The sequence below is a fragment of the Ictidomys tridecemlineatus genome, chromosome 16 (assembly GCF_052094955.1).
Source record: "Ictidomys tridecemlineatus isolate mIctTri1 chromosome 16, mIctTri1.hap1, whole genome shotgun sequence".
NCBI classification, from domain to species: Eukaryota; Metazoa; Chordata; class Mammalia; order Rodentia; family Sciuridae; genus Ictidomys; species Ictidomys tridecemlineatus.
Genome location: NC_135492.1, coordinates 38,839,555 through 38,862,580, shown reverse-complemented (window position 1 = coordinate 38,862,580; position 23,026 = coordinate 38,839,555). Strand labels below are relative to the sequence as shown.

General features: G+C 49.2%; 1 protein-coding gene and 1 long non-coding RNA gene across 7 annotated transcripts; one reads left to right on the top strand and one right to left on the bottom strand.

Annotated features, from left to right (window-relative positions):
• Positions 1–789: 789 nt before the first annotated feature.
• Mbd4 (methyl-CpG binding domain 4, DNA glycosylase) lies at positions 790–22,888 on the bottom strand. 5 transcript variants are annotated; one of them, XM_021731972.3, is made up of 9 exons: positions 11,424–11,640; positions 9,204–9,646; positions 8,224–8,409; positions 6,932–7,088; positions 6,344–6,525; positions 5,448–5,631; positions 2,557–2,698; positions 1,830–1,883; positions 790–1,241 (listed from the first exon to the last, which is right to left on the bottom strand). In XM_021731972.3, the coding sequence occupies exons 1-9, from the start codon at positions 11,518–11,520 to the stop codon at positions 983–985; spliced, it is 1,704 nt and encodes a 567-aa protein (XP_021587647.2). In that variant the 5' UTR covers positions 11,521–11,640; the 3' UTR covers positions 790–982. The 5 variants fall into 5 exon arrangements, with proteins under 5 accessions (XP_021587647.2, XP_077889577.1, XP_077889576.1 ...); XM_078033451.1 differs by lacking the exons at positions 790–1,241; positions 1,830–1,883; positions 2,557–2,698; ... (3 more) ...; positions 8,224–8,409; positions 11,424–11,640 and adding exons at positions 16,147–16,250; positions 16,663–16,812; positions 17,386–17,520; ... (2 more) ...; positions 21,386–21,612; positions 22,576–22,887 and having other exon boundaries at positions 9,489–9,646; XM_078033450.1 differs by lacking the exons at positions 790–1,241; positions 1,830–1,883; positions 2,557–2,698; ... (4 more) ...; positions 9,204–9,646; positions 11,424–11,640 and adding exons at positions 15,237–15,334; positions 16,147–16,250; positions 16,663–16,812; ... (3 more) ...; positions 21,386–21,612; positions 22,576–22,887.
• On the top strand, positions 7,043–15,027 carry LOC120891610 (uncharacterized). 2 transcript variants are annotated; one of them, XR_013431311.1, is made up of 5 exons: positions 7,043–7,357; positions 8,576–8,704; positions 9,192–9,378; positions 9,774–9,849; positions 10,734–15,027. It is a non-coding gene; the product is annotated as an uncharacterized LOC120891610 (long non-coding RNA). The 2 variants fall into 2 exon arrangements; XR_013431309.1 differs by lacking the exon at positions 7,043–7,357 and having other exon boundaries at positions 8,391–8,704.
• Positions 22,889–23,026: the final 138 nt, after the last annotated feature.

The following is a 23,026-nucleotide window of genomic DNA, read 5'->3' as shown; positions in this document are numbered from 1 at the left end:
TCCGTCTTCCTGAACACCCCTCTGGCCAACTGCGTGACTTTCTGGGGACACATGTCCCCTCTGAACACTGGGCACCCTGTGTCCCAGGGGGAGCTGGCTGTCAGGATGGCCTCCGGCCTTAGCCTAAGCAACTCCATTTTAAACCAAACCTGCAGTCTCACCAGGCAAGCCACCGAGCCCCCAATATGTCACCCAGGCGCAGCCTGATGAAAGCAAGTCACCTTCCACAGCCCTGGTAAGACTCAGAGGGAAGTCCTTGTCATTTGTCTTTGCCCTGATAAGTGTGAGAGGTGAGAGATCAGGTCACCAAGAAACCCAGGGACAGCTGATAGGGACTGAAAGGGTGGGAAGATGCTCCCAATTTTTAATATAAACATGGGAGCCAATGAACGGACATTAGAGGCGGCGACACTGATGCCCACAGGCAGGGGACCCTGAGGACGACCTGGACGGACATGCCAGCTCTCCTCACCCTCTGCCTGACCCTCTGCATCGTCCTCAAACTCTACAGCCACCTCTTGACCCTGGCGAGGACAGTGACTGCTCCCAGGACAAGCCTCTATCGTGGTGGACTGTGTTGACAGCGCTTAGCGTCGACCTAGAATTGTTGGCTGTGAATGGATCGTGCCTGTGGCAGTGCCCAACATTAAGGATGGTCATTCTTTGGGGCTGGGGACAGAGCTCAGTTGGTAGGCCCTGGTCCCATCCCCAGCACCACACACACACACACACACACACACACGGACCTACAGAGAGGAATCGTGTTAAGTGACTTGAGTGAATACGCACTGAAAAGGGCAGAAGCCCGTGGACATTCTTTATCTCTCCCCTCGACTGTGGCTGTCACACTTTTGCCCACTGGGACACTGGCCCAGGCCATCCCCCTGACATTATTTATTTTTTCTGGCTCTTTGACACTCTGGGTCCGTGGCGCAGGGCCCTGGCTGTCCTGGCTGCTGGCTCCGGGTGGCTGTGACGGGGACTAGCTGATGAAGTACACCTTGGTGCAATCATAGTGGACACGGGTCATGTCACTGGTGTCCCTTAGGGGCCACCACTGGTTAGGGTGGTGGATGGCCCGGTAGACTTGGGGCTTGTGTTGGACGTGACTGAAGAGGGCCAGGCTGCTCTCCTGGGCCACGGTGGGCAGGTAGAGCTGCAGCTTATCCAGCAGGTGACCCGGCCAGAAGGAATTCGGGTGAGTTGTGGTGGACCCACTGGGGCTCTTCTTCTTCAGCCTCCTGGGGAACAAGAGGACACAGGGAGGGCCGTCAAGGGGGACAGGCCGGGTGGACGTGGAGTGCCCCCAGGTCGGGTCAGCAAGGAGCACCCAGAGGCCCACAGAGGCTGTCCTTTCCTGAAGGTCACACCCTACGCAGGTGGCTTGACCCCAGCCACGGACATTCTAGATTGTTCTGTGGTTTACTTATGTGCTGAGGTGTCGGGCACAGGACCCAGGCCTCCTGCTGCCCAGGCCCGACCACTGAGCCGCACCCCCAGCCCCATGCAGGGTCGTCTCAGGATGGAGTTTGGGGTTCAGTCTCTGGGGCAGGGGTTCAAGTCCCCACTCGACCCTCTACTAGGACTTTGAGCAAGAGCGTCCACCTTTGTGGACATTGGTCTTCTCGTCTGTGATGTGCTGAGAGCAGCGGCTTCGTGGGCTGTGGAACCTTCCAGAAGCGATGCCTGCCTGGGGCCCTCTAAGTGCTACTGTCCCTATGGTCCTGGGCACCGAGATCCCATGCTGTGCCAGGAGCCCTGGGCCACGTGCAGAGGGGCCCAGCCCCAGGCCCCTGCCCTCCCACCACGTAACAGAGCGAGGGACCAACCTGGCAAATTTCTCAAAGTCCGTGAAGCACATTTTCTTCGTTTTGAACATTTTTCTAATGGAGGAGAGAGGGGGAGAGAGAGGGAGGCATTCTGTGAGGAGAGGGACATCCGGGCGAACAGGGGGGGGGGGGCAGGCGTGGGGCCGTGAGGGGTGCACTCCTGGGGCTCGGCTCCCCAGACCTGGCCTTGCCCCTGGCCGGCTGGGTGACAGGGAAGTCCCATTCTCTCTCTCAGAAGGCAGGACCCTTGGTGCTTAGCAGCTGCTGAATCTCAATCCCTTTGGCCACCCCGACTCCGCCTGCCCCTGCAGAGCCCAGGCCAGCTTTGTGGACAAGTGGCTAACGCCTGAGCCTTCCCGCCTGGGCCCGCAGACATCACTAACTGGTCACTGCGCTCTGTCCCACCAAGTCTCCGTCCGGGGCCAGCTTTTTCTGCCGTTTGTTTTCTGTGACTGGGAGAAGGTGACCCCCCTAGGGGTCTTTGTCCGCAACCTTGCGAGTGGGCGAGGCTGTGCTCAGGAGGGGACTGGGAAAGGCAGGTCAGGAGGCCGGGACACGGTGATACTGGGGACTGGCCAGTCCAAGCGAGCCCATTAGGTGACTCTGGCACCCAGTACCAGTACCCAGTCACCCAGTACCCAGTACCCAGGCCCTGTGGCTGAAGGGCTGGCAGCGGGGCCCGTGGCAAGGGCGACAAGAAACAGGTCTGGAAGGAAGCGGGCCCGACCTCTCGGCCCCAGACTTCTTGAAGCGCTTGAAGGGAGCCAATTTCGGGGTGATCTTCCAGTCAGAGTAGAAGCCTCCGGGCTGCCGGATGGGGCGCACCTGGCCCTTGTGGAAAATAATCTTGTCTCCAGGGTACAGCAGAGCTGCGAGCGGCAAGACACACAGACAGGGCCATCAGGCCAAGATGGTCCCCCTAGCTAAGACTTTGGGGTCAGATGAGGCTTAAAAAATATATATATATTTGTTCACATTTTTATTTAAAAGATATTTTCTTTCTTTTTCTCTTTTTATTATCTATTTGATTTGACGTTTTTAGAGGTAACAGATGTCTATTACCTTGCTGGAGTTAGTGGTCCTATGGGTATATGCACGTGTCCAAACTCACTGAACTGTATACACTAAGTGTGTGAAGCTTTGGTTTTTGTTTTTGATCTATCAGTCACACCTCAAGAAATTGTTTAAAAAGAGCTGGACGTGGTGGCGCATGCCTGTCATCCCAGTGGCTTAGGAGGCTGAGGCAGGAGGATGGCGAGCTGGAGGCCAGCCTCAATAACTTAGAGAGGCCTTAAGCAACTCAGTGAGACAGGGGATAAAATATTTTATATTTTAAAATCTAAAAAAGAGCTGGGGATGTGGCTCAGTGGTTGAGTGTCCCTGGGTTCAATCTCTGGGAAGAAGAGAAAGAAGGAGGAGGAGGAGGAGGAGGAGGGGGAGGGGTAGAGGGAGGAGGGGGAGGGGGAGGACAACATGAAGGAAAAGGAGAGGAAATAAGAATCCTCTTTCAGGCTTAGCTGCATGTTGGACCTCACCCTCTGCTTTGGAGCATGTTCACAGTGACCCGTCCCCGTGTCCCTCGTGGCTCCTCCCCTGGGGGACAGGTAAGTCCACTGCCCTCCAATCCCCCAGCGGGGAAGCTGCTCAGAGCAAGTCGCAGGGGACCAGTTGTTCTTTTTTTCTGTTTGTTCGTTTGTTTTCTCTCACGTTAGGATACACAGGATATTCTTAGCTAAATTATTCTGATTGCCTCTGACAGTTGAGTACATATCCAAAAATATTGATGGTGGGAGAGCGCGTGGGTGGCCAGGTTTCTGTAACTTGGGAAGCTGAGGAGCTGTGCAATCCCACTCCAGCTCTGTGCCTGGCTTTGCTTATCATGCCACTGTTTCTAGTTTCCTGGGCTGTTGTGGTGGGATTCTTTTCTTTTTTTTTTTTAGATGCAAGCTGTCTTTTCAATTTTGCTTTTACTAATGCAAACAACTCCTTTTTTGGTTTTTACCTTTGGTGCTGGGGATTGGCCTCAGGGTCTTGTGCATGCTCTCTGCTGGGCAAGTGCTCTACCACTGAGCTACACCCCCAGTCCCAGTCTGGCCTCTGACTGGGGATCCTACTGCCTCAGTTTCCCAGGTCGTTGGGATTACAGGCGCGTGCCACTGTGCCTGGCCAATCGTGTGTGTGTGTGAGTGTGTCTGTGTGTGTGGCATTGAACCCAGGACCTCATGTCTGCTAGGCATCTGCTCTACACCTGCAGACCCCAATATAACAACACAGTGCTAGCCATAGTCACCCCACTACGTCAGATCTCGGTCTTATACACATTATTTCACTTTCTATTTTTAAATGATAGTCAGTTCACCCCCAAACTGCAAAAAAACAGTGAACAAGGCTGGGGCTGGGGCTCGGTGGTAGAGCACTTGCCTAGCATGTGTGAGGCGCAGGGTTCGATCCTCAGCACCACATAAAAATAAATAAGTAAAATAAGAGTATTGTGTCCATCTGCAACTAAAAATATACATTTAAAAACAAGTGCAGAGAGGGTTGAGCCCTCTCCAACTCCCTTCAGTGCTCATGGGGCATCTGGCTGTAATACCTGATCAGGAAAGGGCCCTGCGTGGGCAGTGTGGCTCAATGGATAGGGAGGGGGATTGCTATATCACGGTCAGCAAAGGCCGAGCCTGGCTGCACTGGGACAGCACAGGGGATAGTCGCAGGAGAAGCAGGAGGACTCCGCCAAGACTCATGAGGTTAATTAGATCTATTCTTCGGGCTTGACTTTGTCTCACAGATCTCCTTGGGAGAGTTTCTCTGATAAAGGCAGAATGTAAAAAATACTGGCCCAGGCTCAGTGGCAGAGTGTTTGCCTGGCAAGTGTGAGGCACTGGGTTCGATCCTCATCACCACATAAAAGTAAATAAATGAAATAAAGATATTTTTAAAAAATGCTGGCCCAGGGTCTCCCCCTTCCTGCCAGGGCTGAGCTGAGTTGTTTGCCCTGAGATGGCAACATGTGAACACTTTATGTTCCAGAAAAAGCAACAGACGTTCCACTCTATACTGGTTACTTGGGGAAGAAGAGGAGGCTGAGCAGTAAGAAGGTTTTGAAGAAGGGAAGATGTACAATATTAACATTTTCAAAAGGCACCCCTGATTTCTTTTCTCTCTCTCTCCCTCCCTGCACCCCTTTTTGGTTGGTACGGGGGCTGGAATCCAGAGGAGCCTTACCACTGAGCCACATCCCCAGCCCTTATTATTTTTTGAGACAGGGTTTCACTAAGTTGCTTAGGGACTTGCTGAATTTTTCGAGGCTGGCCTCCAACTTGCGATCCTCCTGCCTCAGCCTCCTGAACTGCTGGGATTGCAGGTGTGCGCCACTGCACCCAGTTCCTTCATGTTTTTAAAGTGCAGAGACAGAGTCCTGCCTGCTCATTTCATAAGTCATCAGGCAACGGGCGCCCCAGCTCTCCTCCCTCCTCCTGCCCAGCGCCTGCCCCGCAGGCCACAGTGGCTTGGCGGGGTGACTTCCATCTGGAGAAGGACAAGCCCTGGGTGATCACCACCCTCACCCTGACTAGGGAACAAGTGGCAGCTTCCTGAGGGCCAGCGGCTGAGCCTCACCTCTCATGAGGATGTCCTCCGTCAGCGGGAGGCCGTACGACTCACAGAGACTGCAGCACTGCCGGTAGACCAGAAAGACGTCCTTGCGGGCCTTGTTGATGAGCCCCTGCATGTCCCCGGGGATGGTGGACGGGAGGCAGTGAGCGTCAACCTGCTCCTTCCCAGGATGCACCGGGTGAGAGTACTGGACGGAGGGGAGGAAGGGGACACAGAGGGAGGCTCCCTTGTCTGTGTGTCCGGGACCTTCCTCCTGGCCCGAAGGCAGGAGGAGGGTCTTCTTCACCTCCCCCCAGAGGTCCCCAAGAGGGGAAATGGAAAAGCAGCTGTATTTCAGGTTCCAAGGACAGTGACCTTGAAGAAGAACCCGCATGGTCAAGGTTACCTCTGAAGAGCCCTTGAGTTGAGCCCACGGTTGTGTAACACGCACGGAAGGGCATGGTACAGCCGCTCTGGAGGAGTTCTATTGAAAAATGGCTCAGGAGGCTGAGGCAGGAGGATCACCAAGTTCAAGGCCAGCCTCAGCAACTTAGGGAGGCCCTAGGCAACTTAGCGAGACCTTGCATCAAAATTTTAAAAAAGCGTAAAGGATGTAGCTTAGTGGTAAAGCACCTCGGGGTTAGGGTCTCGCTAAGTTGTCAAGGCTGGCCTCCAACTTGTGATCCTCCTGCCTCGGCCTCCCAAGCCTCTGGGATTACAGGTGTGCACCAGCATGCCCACTTTCTTCTCCACAGTTTGCAAGGCAGGTATGGTTCTTATTATCCAGGTAAGGGGCGGTAGGGAGCTCAGGGAGGTGAAAACACCTCTTCCAAGGGTTCTTCCATCCAACAAGGTGCAGGGTGCTTGAACCCAGCCTGGCCCTTCCCCAGTCCCCATGCCCTTCCGAGCCTGGGGGGTACCTTGTACTGGTGCTTCTTCTCGTAGTACCGCCTGTCCACCTCCTCCATCTCCTCCAGGGTCATGGGCCGTGCCTCTGTCTCCACATCCACCTCGGGCACCGTCAGAAGATCCATCTTGGGAATGGTTGGGTCCTTTTGTTTACGGACAGAGCTCCTGAGGCAACTCTTCTCCTTATCCACATCTAGTCAGAGAGAAGAGACAAGGAGGAGGGACTGAGAGGCCACTGGGATCAAAGAAGGCTCATGAGGACTGCGAGGATACCCAGGTTCCCTGGGCTCTGACGGGATGGAGGCCCTGCTCAGGAGGGGACAGCCACTCTGCAGGGCCGCTTGGGACTGGGGAACTGGGGATGGATGCTTGGGGGGAGCTCTCCCGGTACCAGCGAGGATACTGGGCAGCCCACTTGGTGTGACGGGGAGTTAGTCCTGTCCCAACTCTTCACCTATAGGAGGTGACCCTTCTGCTGCCCTTGGTAGGGCTCCTGCAGGTGGATCTCAGGGAGGGTGAGGCGACCCCCCCTGCACACATGGAGGGGACTCTGGGGCCTCCTGCGCCGTGCTCGCTCCCAGGACGGGTGGGGTACGCACCCTCTCTTCTAGTGCGCAGGGTGCTCCTCTGCCGACTCAGAGACCACTGCTTGTAGCTGTTGGCCAGGTTGTCCATGGTGATGCTGTTGTGCCTCCCCAGAGAGCTCAGATAGATCACGATGTCCTCCACCTCCTGGCCACTCAGAGGGACTCCGGCCTCAGGAGAGAAGAGGAGACACGGGGTCTGGCAGGCTCCCGTCCAAGCACCCTGCCCTGCCAACCAAGGCCTTGCCAATCTGGTCCACCCTCCAGCTCCTCACTTTTGGGTTTCTCTGCAGCCACTCCCAGTGTCCCCGCCACAGGAGCCCAGAGCCCTTCACAGCTCCCTGCTCTCTTCCAAGCCCAGGCCACATGCCGCCATCTTACAGAGCCAGGCCCTGGGACCCCACCCTTCCTTGTACCAATCTCCATGACAGCATTCACCAGGTGGGTAGGAAGCATGGTTCCGCCTTCTGTCATCCTTGTTGACAAAGAGCACCTAAGGCCCCCTTAACTGAAGTAAAATAGGACCAGAAACAGTATACACCTGATTCTTTTAAGGACAAGGAGCAACTTTGGAGGGATATAATGCTTGCCAGCAATACGGAAGGTTCTAGAAGTTTTAAAGGAAATATAATTGTGTTCCTCGGTGTCTTTAGATAAGTGTCATTGTCCACTGAAGTCACCTTAAACGAGATCAGGACTCTCCGGGGACTAAAGGATTTAATATCTTGCCTTTTTGTTTATGGGGATTAAAGAGTCTCACTGAGCAACATCCCAGCCCCAACGTGGGACTCCTGACCCCATGACATGTGACTGGCACCACTGGGGAATTGGACTTTTGATTTTATTTATTTATAATCGATTTACATGAGAGCCAGTCAGAGTGGAAACGGGGAGAAGGTGGTCTTGGGCCATCACAGAGGGTCTGAGTGAGATGCAAGACCCCGATGTGATTCGTACCCAGGACAGGTGGAGAAGGTTCTAGAAGGTTCAGGAAGCGGGACTGAAGGCCCAGCTCTGTCTGGGTTCAGTTCTGGGGTCTGATGGGCTGAGTTTCGGGTTCTATGTAGGGTCTTTTAAGGTCACACTAGAGCAGGGGTGTTTTTTTTTTAGTTGTCAATGGACTTTATTTATTTGTGGTGCTGAGGATGGAACCCAGGGCCGCACACATGCTGGGCCAGCTCTACCGCGGAGCCCCAGCCCTCCCTGTGTCTACTTCTGAGCTGACCCAGAACCTGGGGAGAGGGCCCGAGGGGAGGTGCAGCCTCCTCCCAGCCACTGAGGCCCAGCCAGAAGTGGGGGCTGCTCACTGCCTTCAAAGTCACCATGAACTCCTCCCTGGAGATCCGCTGCTTCCAGTCCCCGTCGGCCTTGTGAAACAGCTCCAGGACCTTGACCTTGTGGCTGCGCAGGAAGGAGTACATGTCTGACAGCGCGGGGGGCTTGGGCAGCCGGAGAAGGGGCACCGATTTTGGAGAGGCTTTAACGGGTTTTACCTGGAAAAGGCCAGAGAGAGGGGCAGAGGGGGGAGTTGAAAGGAGATGGACCCATGGGACACAATCTCCAGGAAGACCGATGGGGGACAGAGGCTGAGCAGCTCTCAACAGACGGACAGAAGATGGAGAGCAAAGGAGGATGCAGGGCATCTGTGTTTTGCTGCAGAACACATGGAGACTGCTTGTGTGAGCCTCGGTTTCCTCATCTGGAACAAGAGGCTTGGACAAGGAGCGCTGAGATTTCCCTCATATGCACATCTCTCCCGTCATGAACACAGCCCCAGGCCCCAGGCAGGTAGGCAATACTTTTTGGGGGGAAGAAATAAAGGATGCTGTGAATTAGATATTTCTCTACTTACAGATGAGGAATCAGGCACAGAGAGGTAAAGCGATGTGCCCAAGGTCACACAGCAGCTACAGAGCTGCATTTCTAACCCAAGTCCAGTGTTTATTCATAGACACTGTGTTGCTGGGAGAAAAGTGTGGGTTAGACCCATGACATTTGGGCTTTGGCTATGATAATAGCCAGATTGACCCTGAAGTTTCTAGTCCAACCAACCCAGGGAGACTGCAATAATAAGAAAAAATGTCAACCACTGATTGAATGCTAAATATTTCTTGCTTTTAGTCACTTTGGGGCAACTTGTTATGGGGTGACAGACACACCTCTCTTTCCGGACCTCTGTTTGTTCCCCTGTGAAATGGGTTGAAGCATCCCCCTCCCAACCAACCCAAGGGATGAAAAAATGACAGCACATCCCTAAAAACTTCATCTGACACAGGGGACAGCTCACCATGGCGGCCTTGAAAGTACGCAAGGCGAGGTCCCTCCGGGCGTCAAGCTCTCTGTGGATCATGTGCAGCACCTTGGCCTCTGAAGGCGTGATACTGGGTTTGTTCTCCAGCCACCGCTTCACGTCACCAAACGACTCCAGCTCCTTCCGGAGCCTCAGCCTGCGGTTCAGCCAGGTCTTCCTGTCCTCGGGCTGCCCTTGGATATCACTGTCTTCCAGGGCTTTGTAGCTGGGGACGGGTGGCGGGGGTGGTGTGGGCGGGAGGGTGGGATCCCTGGGCACTGGCTCCTGCCTCTGAGGCAGGATGATGATCCTCCGGCGGCTCTCGGGCAGTTGGAAGTCCTTCTCTTTGAACTGCCGGAAGCAGTGCTCAATGATGGGATCGGAATCAAACAGGTTGTTGGCATTTTCCTCCAAATCTAACAGCTTATCCTGGTAGATCCCTTGGGAGAAAGTCAAAGAAAAGTTCCTTTTTATGGATTTTTTTTTTGATGTGATTGACACTCACGATGGCAGGCACCAAGCTAAGGATTTTACCACTTTCTCTAACGAACTCCTTTTCACCTCCAGCCCCCCATTGATGCTCCCATTGGATATCAGAATGAACTTGGAAGAATGAAACTCTGATCTGATCCACTCATCTCAGGTACCACAGCACCTGTGGGAGCCTGAGTGCCCGGATCTGAGTCCTGGCCCTGCCCCTTCCTGGCTGCATGATCTTGGGCAACTCACTTGACCTCTCTGGGCCTCACTTTCTACATCTGTAAAATGGGGATAATTAAAGTACAACCCTACTGGGTGGTGGTGGTTTTTAGAATCGCACAGTTGATGAATGTTGCTTTGTATGTGACTCGAGTTTCCTGTTCTGAGATTTGCTGTGTCCTCTGAAGAGCAGAGGAGTCCCTAAAGTCTCCCCCTGGCTGAGTACTTTTTGTTACATGTTTTCTAGTCCAAATGTCACCCTGGTGCCTACCCACCACACCTTCCTCATACAACTGCATCCTAAAGTTCCTTGGGGTCCTGTGTCCATCAATAGGAAAGCAGGACAGGCTGCTATGTGACAGAGGCTGCTGTCACATAGTCCCAGGTGCAGACTGTGAATGTGTTGCCTCTGGATTGAGGAGGAAAGCCCTCAGAGGCCCATTCCCTGCCCAGGTCTGAGACTCTAAAATGTCACTGGCAGACTTTGCTTCTCTTTGTACCCTCCTGGGGTACAAATGTCTCTGCATGACTTTGTGAGTGTCTAATTGTGGCTTCTAGAAAGGACATCCTTAGATTGATCCAGAATTGGTTTCCCAGAAACTCCTAGCCCTTGATCCTACTCCTCCTGATGGATGATCCAGAAAACACACTTGCTCCCATTTTTCTGGGAAAGTCTGTCTGGACATGAATGTGTTCATGAAATTCTCCCCTCTCTTGGCTTCTGATTCAAATCTCTGGCTAAGTCTCATGTCACCTCTCTGGCCACTGTTCTTGAGACCCCGTCTCCCTGCTCAGCCCTTAAATATCGGTGTTCTCTTCTTTTTTCAGAGAATCTCCTCTGCTCTCGTGTTTTGATGACCTTCGTGCCAAGGACACCCACACCAATATTTATGATCTGAAACCAGCCCCTGTTGTATACATCCAGATGCTTCTAAGACATTTCATCTGGGTGGCTTCCAAGGATCTCAAGCTCAGGAGTTGGGTGACAACCAACTAAAAATGAATTTGTCTCCATGGCCCTGGGTCCAACTAGCCAGGTCCTCCAGGCTAGAGTGTGGCTCTTCTTCTCCTTCTGACTTGGGGAACTCCTTTTTTACCTTTAAGGCCTGGTGTAAAGATTTTTCTAGCAGCTTGGAACTGTTCCTCCAATGTCCCCTACATTCAGCCGATCTCTTACTTCTGGGGGACACCCCTGAACCCCGCATTCACCCCTTCTCATTCTGTAATGATCCATTTATCTCTGTCCTTCTGAAGCTGCAGAGGTTTGCCAAGAATTTAGCCTGCGGTGACGGTCCTCAGAACCTTGAAGTCTGGAGGTGTCTTCCAAAGACTCCGCCAACCAGGCTGCGGCATGGATATCTCAGAAATGCACATGGCGAGCGGCCCTGACTCTCAGGAAACCCCTCACCCAGCAGGGACACGGCACAAAGAGATCTTGGTCTGTCCTCACACTCACCCCGACTTCTACACGTCAGTGGGGGGACTGAGGCGTCAGCCTGGAAGTCAGCCTGGACTTACGCGACGGCTGCAGAAACAGACTCTGGTAGATCCTGAAGTAATAGTCCAGGGTCTGGCGTCTGGGATCGGGGGTGGGTGACAAAACGTCTGCGTTCATCGGGGCGTTGGCTCGTGGCGGGAGCTGGCGCTCAAGGAAAATCTCTTGGGTTTCGAGAAAGGCGCGCTCCTTTGCAAAGAGTGGCAACAACCCGTTGCCGTGACAACCGACGCCGGGAGCTGATTGGCCCAGAGCGCCCAGGTGGGAGGGGCGAGGGGCGTGGCCGCCCACCTTCCCTCTCAGTTCCTTTTGGACCGTCCTGGTCCCATCCTGAATTTGCAGGAAACCAATCGCCAATCGCGGGCTTCCCTGCAAACTAGGGTCTGGGCAGACGTCCACGCCTTCAGTTCTCGGGTTTTCTCACCCAGAGGCCCTGCGAGCTCGGGGGTGTCTGAAGCTCCCCTCGACACGGCGCGCTGGAGGCTGGGGGCCACTGCTGTGCGATTCTATTTATGCGGAAACCCAGGACAGGGGACCCAGCAGAGTGCCCGCTCATCACTGCCAGGGTGGGGGGGGGGCTAGGAATAACTGGCAACAGGTTGGGGCTTCTTTTCAGGGTGATGGAAAGTTCTGGAATTATTGACGATTGGACAACCATGTAAATGTAGTAAAAACTACTGATTTTTTCTTTTCCTGTGCTGGGGATGAAACCCAGGGCCTTGTGCAGGCTGGGCAAGCGCTCTGCTGCTGGACTACCTCCCTGAAGTGGCCAGGTGATGGGTTTTCTACTTTTTACCCCCAAAAAGGTAAAAACAAAGCCACTTCAGTGCTGCTTCTGTGCTGGGCACCATCTTTACTGGATTGCATTATCTCTGGGACCCTCAATGCCAGAGGCAGTCCCGGTGGTGTTCCCTGGGGCCACCTGAAGAGCAGTCTTGACAGGAGGCACCCTCTAAGCACTGGTGTGTGTGAACTTAAGGATCACAATAGCCCCCTAAGGGAGCCGGTGCTATCCCATCTCAGAGATGAGGAAACAAGTCCCTAAGTCGGGCAACTATACCTGCAAGAAAGGGGAAGGCCGGCCTAGAGCCTGGAGCCTGGGCAGCCCTTTGTGGTCCTGCGGAGCTCACCTCCAAGGCTCATGCTATCAGTAGGGACCTGGGGACGGGTCGGGATGTGTCATCAAGCCCACATGCAGCCCTATCTGACGCTGAAGTTTGGTGAGTATATCACACCCTCCAACCCTGACTGTGGCCCAAGGCTTCAGAGACCCTTCTCCACCTTTAGCTGCCATTGATAGGGACAGACAGCTCTGCTCCCCTTCATTACTGTCTGCCATTCTCTCTTCCTTGAAGACCTCCACAGTCTTTTCTTGTTTGTCTCCTTCCCCCACAGAGGGTTTGCGTTTGTGAATGCTGTTCAGATGTGAAGGGTTAGCATGGAGTGGACTTAGGATGTCCTGGGGAGGGGAAGGTGTGGCCGGTTTTCGTGTTCTCTGGTCAAAATTCAGCCTTCTCTAAAAACCCACAGTTGTTGGGGAGACGGACACACTGCATCTGATCTGCTCACACACCACCCTACAAGGCAGTTTCCCCAACAATTCATTCATTTTTCCTTTATTCAGTCAAGTTAATTTTCAAATTAAACCTTAAAATGGCAATTGGTAATTAAGACTTCATAATTTAGGATTTGTATTTTTTTTTTGGGGGGGGGAATTGGTGAGTTCTAAGGGAAACATTTCAGTATTTGAACTGTATTATTACAATATCTATAATAAAAATGGCATAAACATTGGAGGTCCGACCCTCCACACTGGAAGATGAGATTGGTTTTTGCAAAGAGATCAAGGTAAAGGATATGAGCTGATTTTCACATTAACAAAATGGACGGGGGCAGACCTAACATTCCTAAGAGCCAGTGTGGAGCTACCAAGAACACATGAAGGACGGCACACACTATGATCCCTGTGGCTCGGGAGGCAGGAGGCTCCAAGTTCAAGGCCAGCCTCAGCAACTTAGTGAGGCCCTAAGCAACTCAGTGAGGCCCTGTCTCTTAAGTTAAAATACAAAAACATGCTGGGGATGTGGCTTGGTGGTTAAGTGCCCCTGGGTTCAATCCCCAGTTTCTTTGGAGTTTAGCTTCTTTTTTTTTTTTAAATAAAAATATTTTTATTAATTACTTGTCTAATACACTCTAAAAATTTCAACTCTTAAGATCTCCATTAAACACAACCAGTCACCTTTCCAGATTTATAGTGTTAGTCCAGCTGAGAACACAGTGTGTATTTGTGTATTTTCTTCTTCTTTTAATTTTTTTTAAATACTTTTTTTTAAGTTGTTGATGGATCTTTAATTTATTTACACCCAGTGCCTCACACATACTAGACAAGTGCTCTACCACTGAGCTACAACCCTAGCCCTTCTGGTAATATTTTCTTTAAGTTGTCAATATACCTTTATTTTTTTAATTTATATGTGGTGCTAAGAATCAAACCCAGTGCCTCACACATGCCAGGCAAGTGCTCTATACTGAGTTACAACCCCAGCCCTTCTTTTCTTTTTGTGGTGCTGGGACTGAACCCAGGGCCTCACACATGCGAGGTGAGCTCCCTACCACTGAGCTACATCCCCAACCCCAGTGTGTAACATGTGGGCCAGCAGTGGATCTTTGCTGGTGGGTGTGCTACAAGAATTTTTGTTAAATGAAAATGTGGTGGGACATTATGAAGTGGAAGTTTATACTTATAAATTAGTTATAATTTAATTTTCAAATGGCAATTAAGACTTAATAACATCAATAAAAAAAAAAGGGGAAAAAAGAGATCTTAATTACCTATAATCCTAAGGGCTTGTGAGGCTGAGGCTGGAGGATCATGAGTTTGAGGCCAGCCTCAGCAACTCAGCAAGGCCCTAAGCAACTCAGTGAGACCCTGTCGCTAAATAAAATATAAAAAGGGCTGGGGATGTGGCTCAGTGGTGAAATGTCCCTGGGTACAATACCCAGTACCAATTAAAAAAAAAAAAAAAATTAATAATTAAGGATTTTTGTCTGGTAATTTCTTTCTGACATAAACGTTTCAGTATCTGAACTATAACATTAGAATATCTGCAATAACAGTGACTTGGGAGGTTCAAAAGTTCAAGGCCAGCCTCAGCAACTTAGAGACCCTGTCTCAAAATAAAAAATAAAAAGGGTTAAAAGGGTTGGGGGTGATGGTGATGGTCAGTGGTAAAGGACCTCTGGGATCAATCCCCAATGCCAAAAATAGTAATAATAAATTATTATTGTAATAAAAATGGCAAACTCTTTGATTTTTCCTAAGACAATTTTCAGTAACATCATTTTCTACAGAAAGAGAAAATCAAATCTTCCCCTAGCTGGGTTGATGGAAATGTGCTTTGTATTATTGATGACCCAGAAAAGCATTTTTCGCTTTTACATTCCATTCCATTATTGGCAAAGTCATATACATTTTTAGGATTGTTATCAAATAATTTATTCTTTTTTTAAAAATTCTCAAAATATGTTCTAGAACATTCAGTAATAAAGGGCCAATGGTACACCACACACTAAGAAAACACACACTGTGTTCCTAGATGGGCTAATTAAAATCATATTCCCGGAAAAGTAGCTTGATTGCCTTTAATGGACTTCGTAAAAACTGAAGTGGGGGCTGGGGGTGGGTAGGGAAGGGGGGGCGGGGGTGCTGGCATGTGCAAGTCCCCAAGTTCCAGCCTTAGCACTGCAAAAAATAAAAGTCCCCCCCCGCAAAAAAAAAAAAAAAAAAAAAAGCCAAAACACACCCACTGTTTGCAAAACAGTGCACAAAAGACAAGTTTGGAAACTTCAAAGGGCTTTAAGACAGACTTAATTTTTCATGATTTTCCCAAAGCCAGTCATGGTATTTATTTAACTTGTGATCCTGGGGGTGCACCTGGAAAAAATACGACACATTAGGAGACAGGGTCCTGAGATAAGCTAGTCAGCAACACGTTTTTGTAAGGAAGGTTTGGTGAGCATTAGCACATTACATCTGAAATACAGATGATGGGACTCACAGGTAAAATCATCCCTTACATGAAGGTGACCCTGTTCAGTTGGCAAAGTGCTTTCTAGTTCAGTCCTGATTCAGTCCTGGAGGGTCAAGGTGGCGAGGACATGAGTCAAGTATCAGCACATTTTCTAGGAGGAGGTTCTAGAAGCTGAATGGACTGCTCAGGTCACAGTGGACTGCTCTGGTGCAGCAGGGATAAGACTGTGTCCTTCCAGCCCAGCTTGACCCGACCTTGCAGGGTGAATGCTTGAGGGCAAGTCACCAGTTGCCAGGACAGTGTACCAGGCCACCCACCAGCTGCCATCAGGATGCATTAGGGATGGGTATACCCAACAGAAGGGGCAGCTGAAGGAGGACCCAGTTACCGCCCAAAACGGTCTGAGACCACCACGAGAAACCCACAAGCAAACATTCTGGGCCCAACCGGCCTCCTCTTGTCAACACATAAACAGAGAAAGGCAGAACCAGGGTCAGAGCCATGCCCAAGGGTCTTTGGGGACTTGGGGAGTGTCTAATGACCCCCTCCCTGCTGCAGATGACCCCATGCCGCCAGCTCCCCTTGAGTTGGGTACAAAACTGGTCAGGACTGCAATAGCACTTGCATGTAATGAGTAGTTTGAGCCATAACCATGGACGTTTTTTGCTTCTGGGACAAATGTGCGGGTTGGGCTAGGGCTGGGGGCGGGCCTCACCTGCTTCCACTCATTGACGCAAAAAATCCTGTAAGAGTCGTTGCCATATTTGCCAATCCCGTGAAGCTCGATCGGATATTTCCACTGCTTTGTCAGGTACTCATCTGAGAATACAACACCCCTCACATGAGCACAACTTTTAGAAAGCCACCTTCCATAAATGTGTGGTGACAGGGCGAGATGGAGAGTGTGGCGGAAAGGGACAGAGAACCTTCAAATTCCTGCAGCACCTTTATGACTTCCTAGCCACTATTTTGTGCTGTGCTAACTCGACAGGGGAGACATCCTTAAGGACAGGGCTTTCTGATCCATTGACTTCTTCTTCCCTAGTTCTGCCCACGTGGCCTGATGCTGCTGGACAAAGGTTTATTACCTGGGTTGGGGTGGAAGACGACAGTTTGGGGCAAGCAGGCTGTTCATAAATGCCATCAGTGCTTGGGCCTTATTAGGGCAGCATCTGAAGACATCAATGTTCAAGGTGGCTCTATTTTTTTCCTTGGGGCCTAAGGAACACACCTGAGAATTTGATAATGGTTTTGGCTCGAAGATCGTATAGACCAAGAGGCTTCAGAAGTTCCGACACGTCTCTCCAGTCTGCTGTTCTTGCTACCTCAGCCGAAGGGTATTTCTCCAGAAATTCCCAAAGCACAGGAATTGCCATTTTTCCTGGGAAAAGGACATACCAGTGATTATGAGCAAGATGCTGGAAGGGCTTCTTTTAGGTTCAGGGAGTTTCTCATCTAGAAATCCCACACAAAGGTTTTGTTTGTTTAACCACGGACAAGAGACCATTTTTTAGAGTCAAATACCAACACTGCTATTTGGCCAATAAATAGTCCAAATTCCGCTGAAACTGGCCTTGTGTGAGATTGGTTTTTAAATCATCAGATCACTAGGGAGCTAGTGGAGAATCACACGGGACACAGGGTGGATTCAATGACAAGAAAATGCTTTTACACAGGATACAGGGTGGAGAAACGCTCACTGGCTGATTTGCCCTGATGACCAAACCTAGCGTGGAAGTAGGAAATATCTGACCTGCCCCTTGATGCTAAAAAGGCCACTGGATGTCATCTAGCCTTCCTCATGGGGGAAGAGTTGGAGGGCAGAAAGGGAAGACCTTAGCTGAGGTCACAGACTTGAAAGGGCCCTTGAGCCCAGGCCTCCCTGAGCCTCAATTCACTGCTCTTTCTCCTGGTCACATTGCTTCTAAGTCACCAATGGGAAGGATCCACAAACCTGATGTCCGATTGAGAAATATCGTCGCGATGAGAAGCTTCCAGGGATCGTGGAAAAGAGTTTCTTGGACAAGGTTAAAAGGTGACCGAGGAGGGGTCCATTTCTTAAAGGCTTTGCGTCGTGGGGGGCTGAGAGCTAAAAGACACACTGCATCAGAGTCGAGCACCCGACAGTGACTTAGAATCTGACGCTTTCATTGGGGAAGCGATACCTTCTCTGCTATACTTGCTGGAAAAATACAAGCTCGTCTTCCTTTTTTCTACCTGTGTCCGTGGGATGGTGGTGTCTTCTGAAAAGGCAAAGGGGACAGAGAACACGGAATTATGGGTTAGCTTAAAGAGACAGTCAAGGATCAAATGACAATAAAAATTCAGGCATTATTCTGAGTACTTACATAAATTTTAACTCACTGAATCCTACTAATGACCTCTGAGCCAGGCACTGTTTTAGCTCTACTTTACAGATAAGGAAACTGAGGCACAGAGAAGCTAAGTCAATTGTCCAGTGACACACAGCTAGCATCAGAACTCCAATTCAGAGGCAGGCACTCTGGCTCCCAAGTCCAGGCCCTTGGCCAACAGTCACACTCATTTCCTAGGATTTCTGTTTAGAGCTTGGAGTATTGAAAAATTGGAAACAATATGGAATATTTTAAATTATGACCCATTTATTCAATGTGGTCATCAAAATATAAAATCATATATTTTATATATTTTTCAATATAAGATATTTTTAATATAAATATTATATATACTAACAAATACATGATTATTTTCTATTAACTTATAAATGAAAAAAGCAAGATTCTACGTATGATCCCAATTTCATAAAAACATACATGTATGTTTGCGCAGACATAGCAAGACACTGACCCATGATGTCCCTGTATATAGGATGCCAGGACATCATGGGTTAAAAATGACAGAAACCAGTTGAGCATGGTGGGGCAAGCCTTTAATCCAGCTACTTGGGAGGCTGAGGCAGGAGGACAGCGAGTTCAGGCAAGCCTCAGAACTGTCTCAAAAATTAAAAAATAAAAATACAAAAATAAAAGACATAAACCAAAATGGCATAATGGCTATTGGTGAGTGGCCACTTTTCTTATTTTTAACAGTCCTATTTACTTACTTCCTCCACTCATACCCTCAAAATTTGAATTACAGTTAATAATACCTTGCATATGAATACCACAAAACCATCTTTTCCATTCTCGATTTAACTTACAATATTCTTGATGTGAAAAATGGGACTAGGGAGGGCTATTATTTCTATTGTTCAGATGAAGAAATGGAGGCTCAGAAATGAAGCAGCTATCCCCAAATGATACTGAGACTGAGGACACTGGGACAAGTGTCCAGGTCTCCAGATTGGTTGAGTGTTTTCTGCTCTTCTATTTTGAGTAGATCAAACCCAGTAGAAAGAAAAAAATAAAAATAAAAAATAAATGCTCTTACCAGTTAGTTACTTGCTAACGTTTTCTGTGGGTTTCTATAAATAATTACTAACTAGCCTCCTTTATAACTAGTTCTCTTAGCAATTTCTAGCTCAACCAATAAGAAAATCTTTACTATTCCACTGGACACCTAGTAAGCTAAGGGTATTATTTCATCTTATTGAGAACCAAACTTACAGAATAGAATATTTTCATCTTAGTCATCCTTTTAAATATTTAATTTGTCCATTATATTAGCAATAAATCTACATAAACCCCAATGCTTTCTTTTAAGATGCTCAGTCTTAGGACAGACTGGACCCTCTGAGATTCCCAGGTATACACGGCCATCTTCTGTCACAGGGAGAGAAATCCCAGGCACAGAGGAGACATCGAATTATGGGGGGCTTGAGATCAGAAATCAAGTCCAAGCCCCCACTCCACCAATTTGGCCCCCACAGGATTATTAAGTACTATTACTATTCTCCTTTAAGGGAGGTATTCATTATACCATAATGGCATAATGAATAACTAATACAGGGCTGCTCAGAAGATGTCCTTTTTATCAATTATTCACGGAGGTATTTTAAAAGCCAAACAGCTCAGCTCTGAACTCTCTATTAAGAGCATATTACGAATAATAGATGAACTATGTGATTATACTTCTGAATTATTTAGAACCCTTAGGCCTTTTAGAGAAGCACTACATTATAATAGAAGACAAAAGTGACCGTGGGATGTACGAAATTAAATTGCAAGTCGCACTTCAGTAGTAAGTAACAGGAGATGTGCAAAGACACTGGCTATTGTCAGTTGGTGAATAAGAGGAATCTTCTGAGAATTTTTCACAAGTCTTTTAGTTTTCTTTCCAGTTTTAAGATGACTGGCTGGAAAGAGGATGGGAAGAAGGTCAGTTAACAGGGTCTTAGGATGATCTGGAGAATAGATCTAAGATATAGCCCTATTTCTTTGTCTAGACTGTGTCTTAACCATGGACAGACACGAAATATAAGATGTGGAAGTGGAGCCTTCTCAGTCCATGGCTAATAGCATTAAATGCACTGAATACCATGAAATATTTTCTCAGAAGTAAAACCTCTCTTGCCTTGTGAGCATTTGTTGTCTGTTTCAAAGCCACATTTTAAAAGGTCCATATGCAAATGCTCCTTCCTCTGCCCCTCGTCTCCTTTCGATCTGTTTTCCTCTGATTCTAAATTGGTCTCCCCATACTTCTTGTTTCGTTCTGCTTCTTTGGTTGAACATAATTTGTTTGGGGCGCCAGAAGTTATTTGTTCAGAGTGAACGTCTGATCCTGAATTGGGTGAGTTTTCTTTCACGGTGCTCTTGACTTTATCGGTCACACTGAGGGTCTTGTCGCTCAGTCTGGCGTCAGAGATGCACAAAGTTCTGCCCAGCTCACCGTCTTGGGTGACAGGTTCTCTTTCAGCATCTGTCTGGTCACACGGAGATTCTCCTTTGTCATTACTTTCAACAGAACCTGAAAGACTCTTTCTGCACCGTCTTTTGGTTTTCTTAATTGGAATTCCCTTCAAAATTGTCACCTTCCTTTTGCACTTGCTAACCTTCCTGGAGTTACCATCATTACTACCCTCATCTTCTTCCAAAAGCACCTGAATGGACTCAGGGCTGGACAGTCCCCTGCTATCTTGCAGCTCTGAATTACTACTGGGCAGAGGAAACACTTTCTTCCACCTGCTTCGGGTCCTGAGGTTCCGGGTTGAAATATGACTTTCATTCTGCAGTTGGGCTGTCGGAGCTGCGACATTGCTGTCTTTAGATCTTGACCTGATGCCCCTTTTGGAAAGTACAGTAAAATCAAAATCTTCTGGCTTAACAGAAGTCTCTCCATGTTTGTAAAGATAATTAGCAAGTGAACTTCTGGATCTGAACTTCAGTCCTTGTGGGCTAGAAAATGATATTAAAGGAAACTTAATGCTAGCAAATAAAAGTGCCTATTTTTTTTTTTTCTTTTTTGGGATACTGAGGACTGAACCCAGGGCCTCAGGCATAAGCATTCTATCACTGAGCTTCAACCCTAGCCCTTTTAAAAACTTTTATGAAGGGACAGGGTCTTGCTAAGCTGTCTAGCTGGTCTCAAACTGCTTCAGCCTCCTGAGAAGCTGGGATTACAGGTGTGTACTACCATACCCTATATCAGCATGAGTGACTTTTAAAAAAGAACTGAACCACCTTTCAGATTTCTAACTGATAATTTCTAAATGTTGTCATGGGCATTTGTCATTTGAAAAGAAAAAAAGAGTCCTAAAGGGAATTTTCAAATGGCTTCCTCTGTAACAGCACAAATAAATTCACAAACATACCTCAAATGCAACGGCACCATCAATGTCATTCCCAGTTGGAGGGACAAAATGTATGCAACTGACCTCAAATTACTTGATATAATTAACCAGTCACAGTGAACAAACAGAATCCATTGGCAGGATGGCAAAATTAGCAAGAAGCCAAGATTCCTCTATGTCTCCCCTCTATCTGCCTAGACAGAATTATCTGGCTGCACCATCTTTATTTACCACCTTGCATGCTCACCTGATAAAGTAGACATCAAATCTTCCTGCTGTTTTCCCTGATAATCTTTGTTTCACGACTCTTTCCCATCCACACGGGACAGGCTTATGGCACTCGGTCACTGCGGGGTCACCCAACTGAGAAGAGGCGATGGCTTCTTGTAGCAGGGGCTCACACTCGCTGATTCTTTTTATCGCTATTGGTCTTTCATCTTCTCCCACTCTTTCCGATCCCACAGCCACGTCTTCCTCGCTGGAAAAACAAGTGATCAGCTCTTTACAATGAGAAGCTCAAGCTACTTGCTAGAAACTTTCTGGGTTAATCATTGCATAGACCTATTTTAAAGTTTTCTTTTTGGTACCAGGGATTAAACCTAGGGGCATTTAACCACTAAGCCACATCTCCAGCCTTTTTTTTTTTTTTTTAATGTTTTATTTAGAGACAGGGCCTTGCTAAGTTGCTTAGGGCCTCACTACATTGCTGAGGCTGGCTTTGAACTCGGGATCCTCCTGCCTCAGCCTCCTCAGCTGCTGGGATTATAGGTACGTGCCACCGCACCCAGCTATTATAATAAAAATAAAGGCATTGTGTTGTGTCCATCTACACCTAAAAAATAAATATTTAAAAAAAAATTTAAAAAACATGTAGGTAAGTCATCCTACACTCATGTCTCACACATCCAAGTATGCAAAAAGAACTGTAGTTTCCTCTTTTAAAACCCACTTTTGGGCTGCCCTGCTTACTGAACACATCTCCTCCATGATATCTGTAGGAGTTTCCAACCGAACTACACCTTTTTTTTTTTTTTTTTTTTTTTTTTTTTAGGGATTGAACCCAGAGATGCTTTACCACTGAGCGACGTTCCCAAGCCCTGATTTTATTTTGAGACAGAGTCTCTAGATTGTGGAGGCTGGCCTCCACCTTGCCATCCTCCTCCCTCAGCCTCCGTGTGCCACCGCGCTCTCTACCTGTACCACAAAAGTTCCCTGCTCCTCCCAGCTTTCTAGTCGCTGGAGTAAAGAAAGTCAGGGACAACTTGTCCCAGGGCTCATCCTACAGGAGGAGCGACCTTCTCCCGGAGTTATTAACTAAGCCCATGGGCCTCCAGGTCTTGGTCGACCCTCTGCCGAAGACCAGAGGGGCCCACAGACCGTCCACCCGCCGTTCCCATTTTTCAGGTGGTGGAACTGCGGTTCGGAAGGGGAAAGAACTTGCCGGAGGTCACACGGCTGCTCTGGGACTGGGAGGTCACTGGAGGCCATCGAGGGGGCGGGTCCGCCGTCCCCCAGGCTCGGCGTCTCCATCCAGGCTGAGCCAGTCAAGCGGGGCCCAGGTGCAGCGACAGGCCGAGACCTGCAACGGCCTGAGGGCGAAGCAGAGGAAGAGGTGAAACTTCCTTCGATTCAAGGCACCGGGATGCCACCAAAGCGTTCAGGTAAGGTAAGTCTGTCACACTCCACAGCCGCTATCCGACCGCCCCTTGGACCGCAGCCGCCATTTCCACGGCTCCGCCAATCAAATCCCTGGTCGAGGAGGACGCTCCGCCTCCTCACCCGCGCCGACCAATCGCGTACGCCGTAGCTACACTCCCGCCTTCCGAGTTCCGGTTCCATCGGCGCTTTCGCTCCTGTGCGCGCGCTCCTTCGTAGACATGCGCCCTCG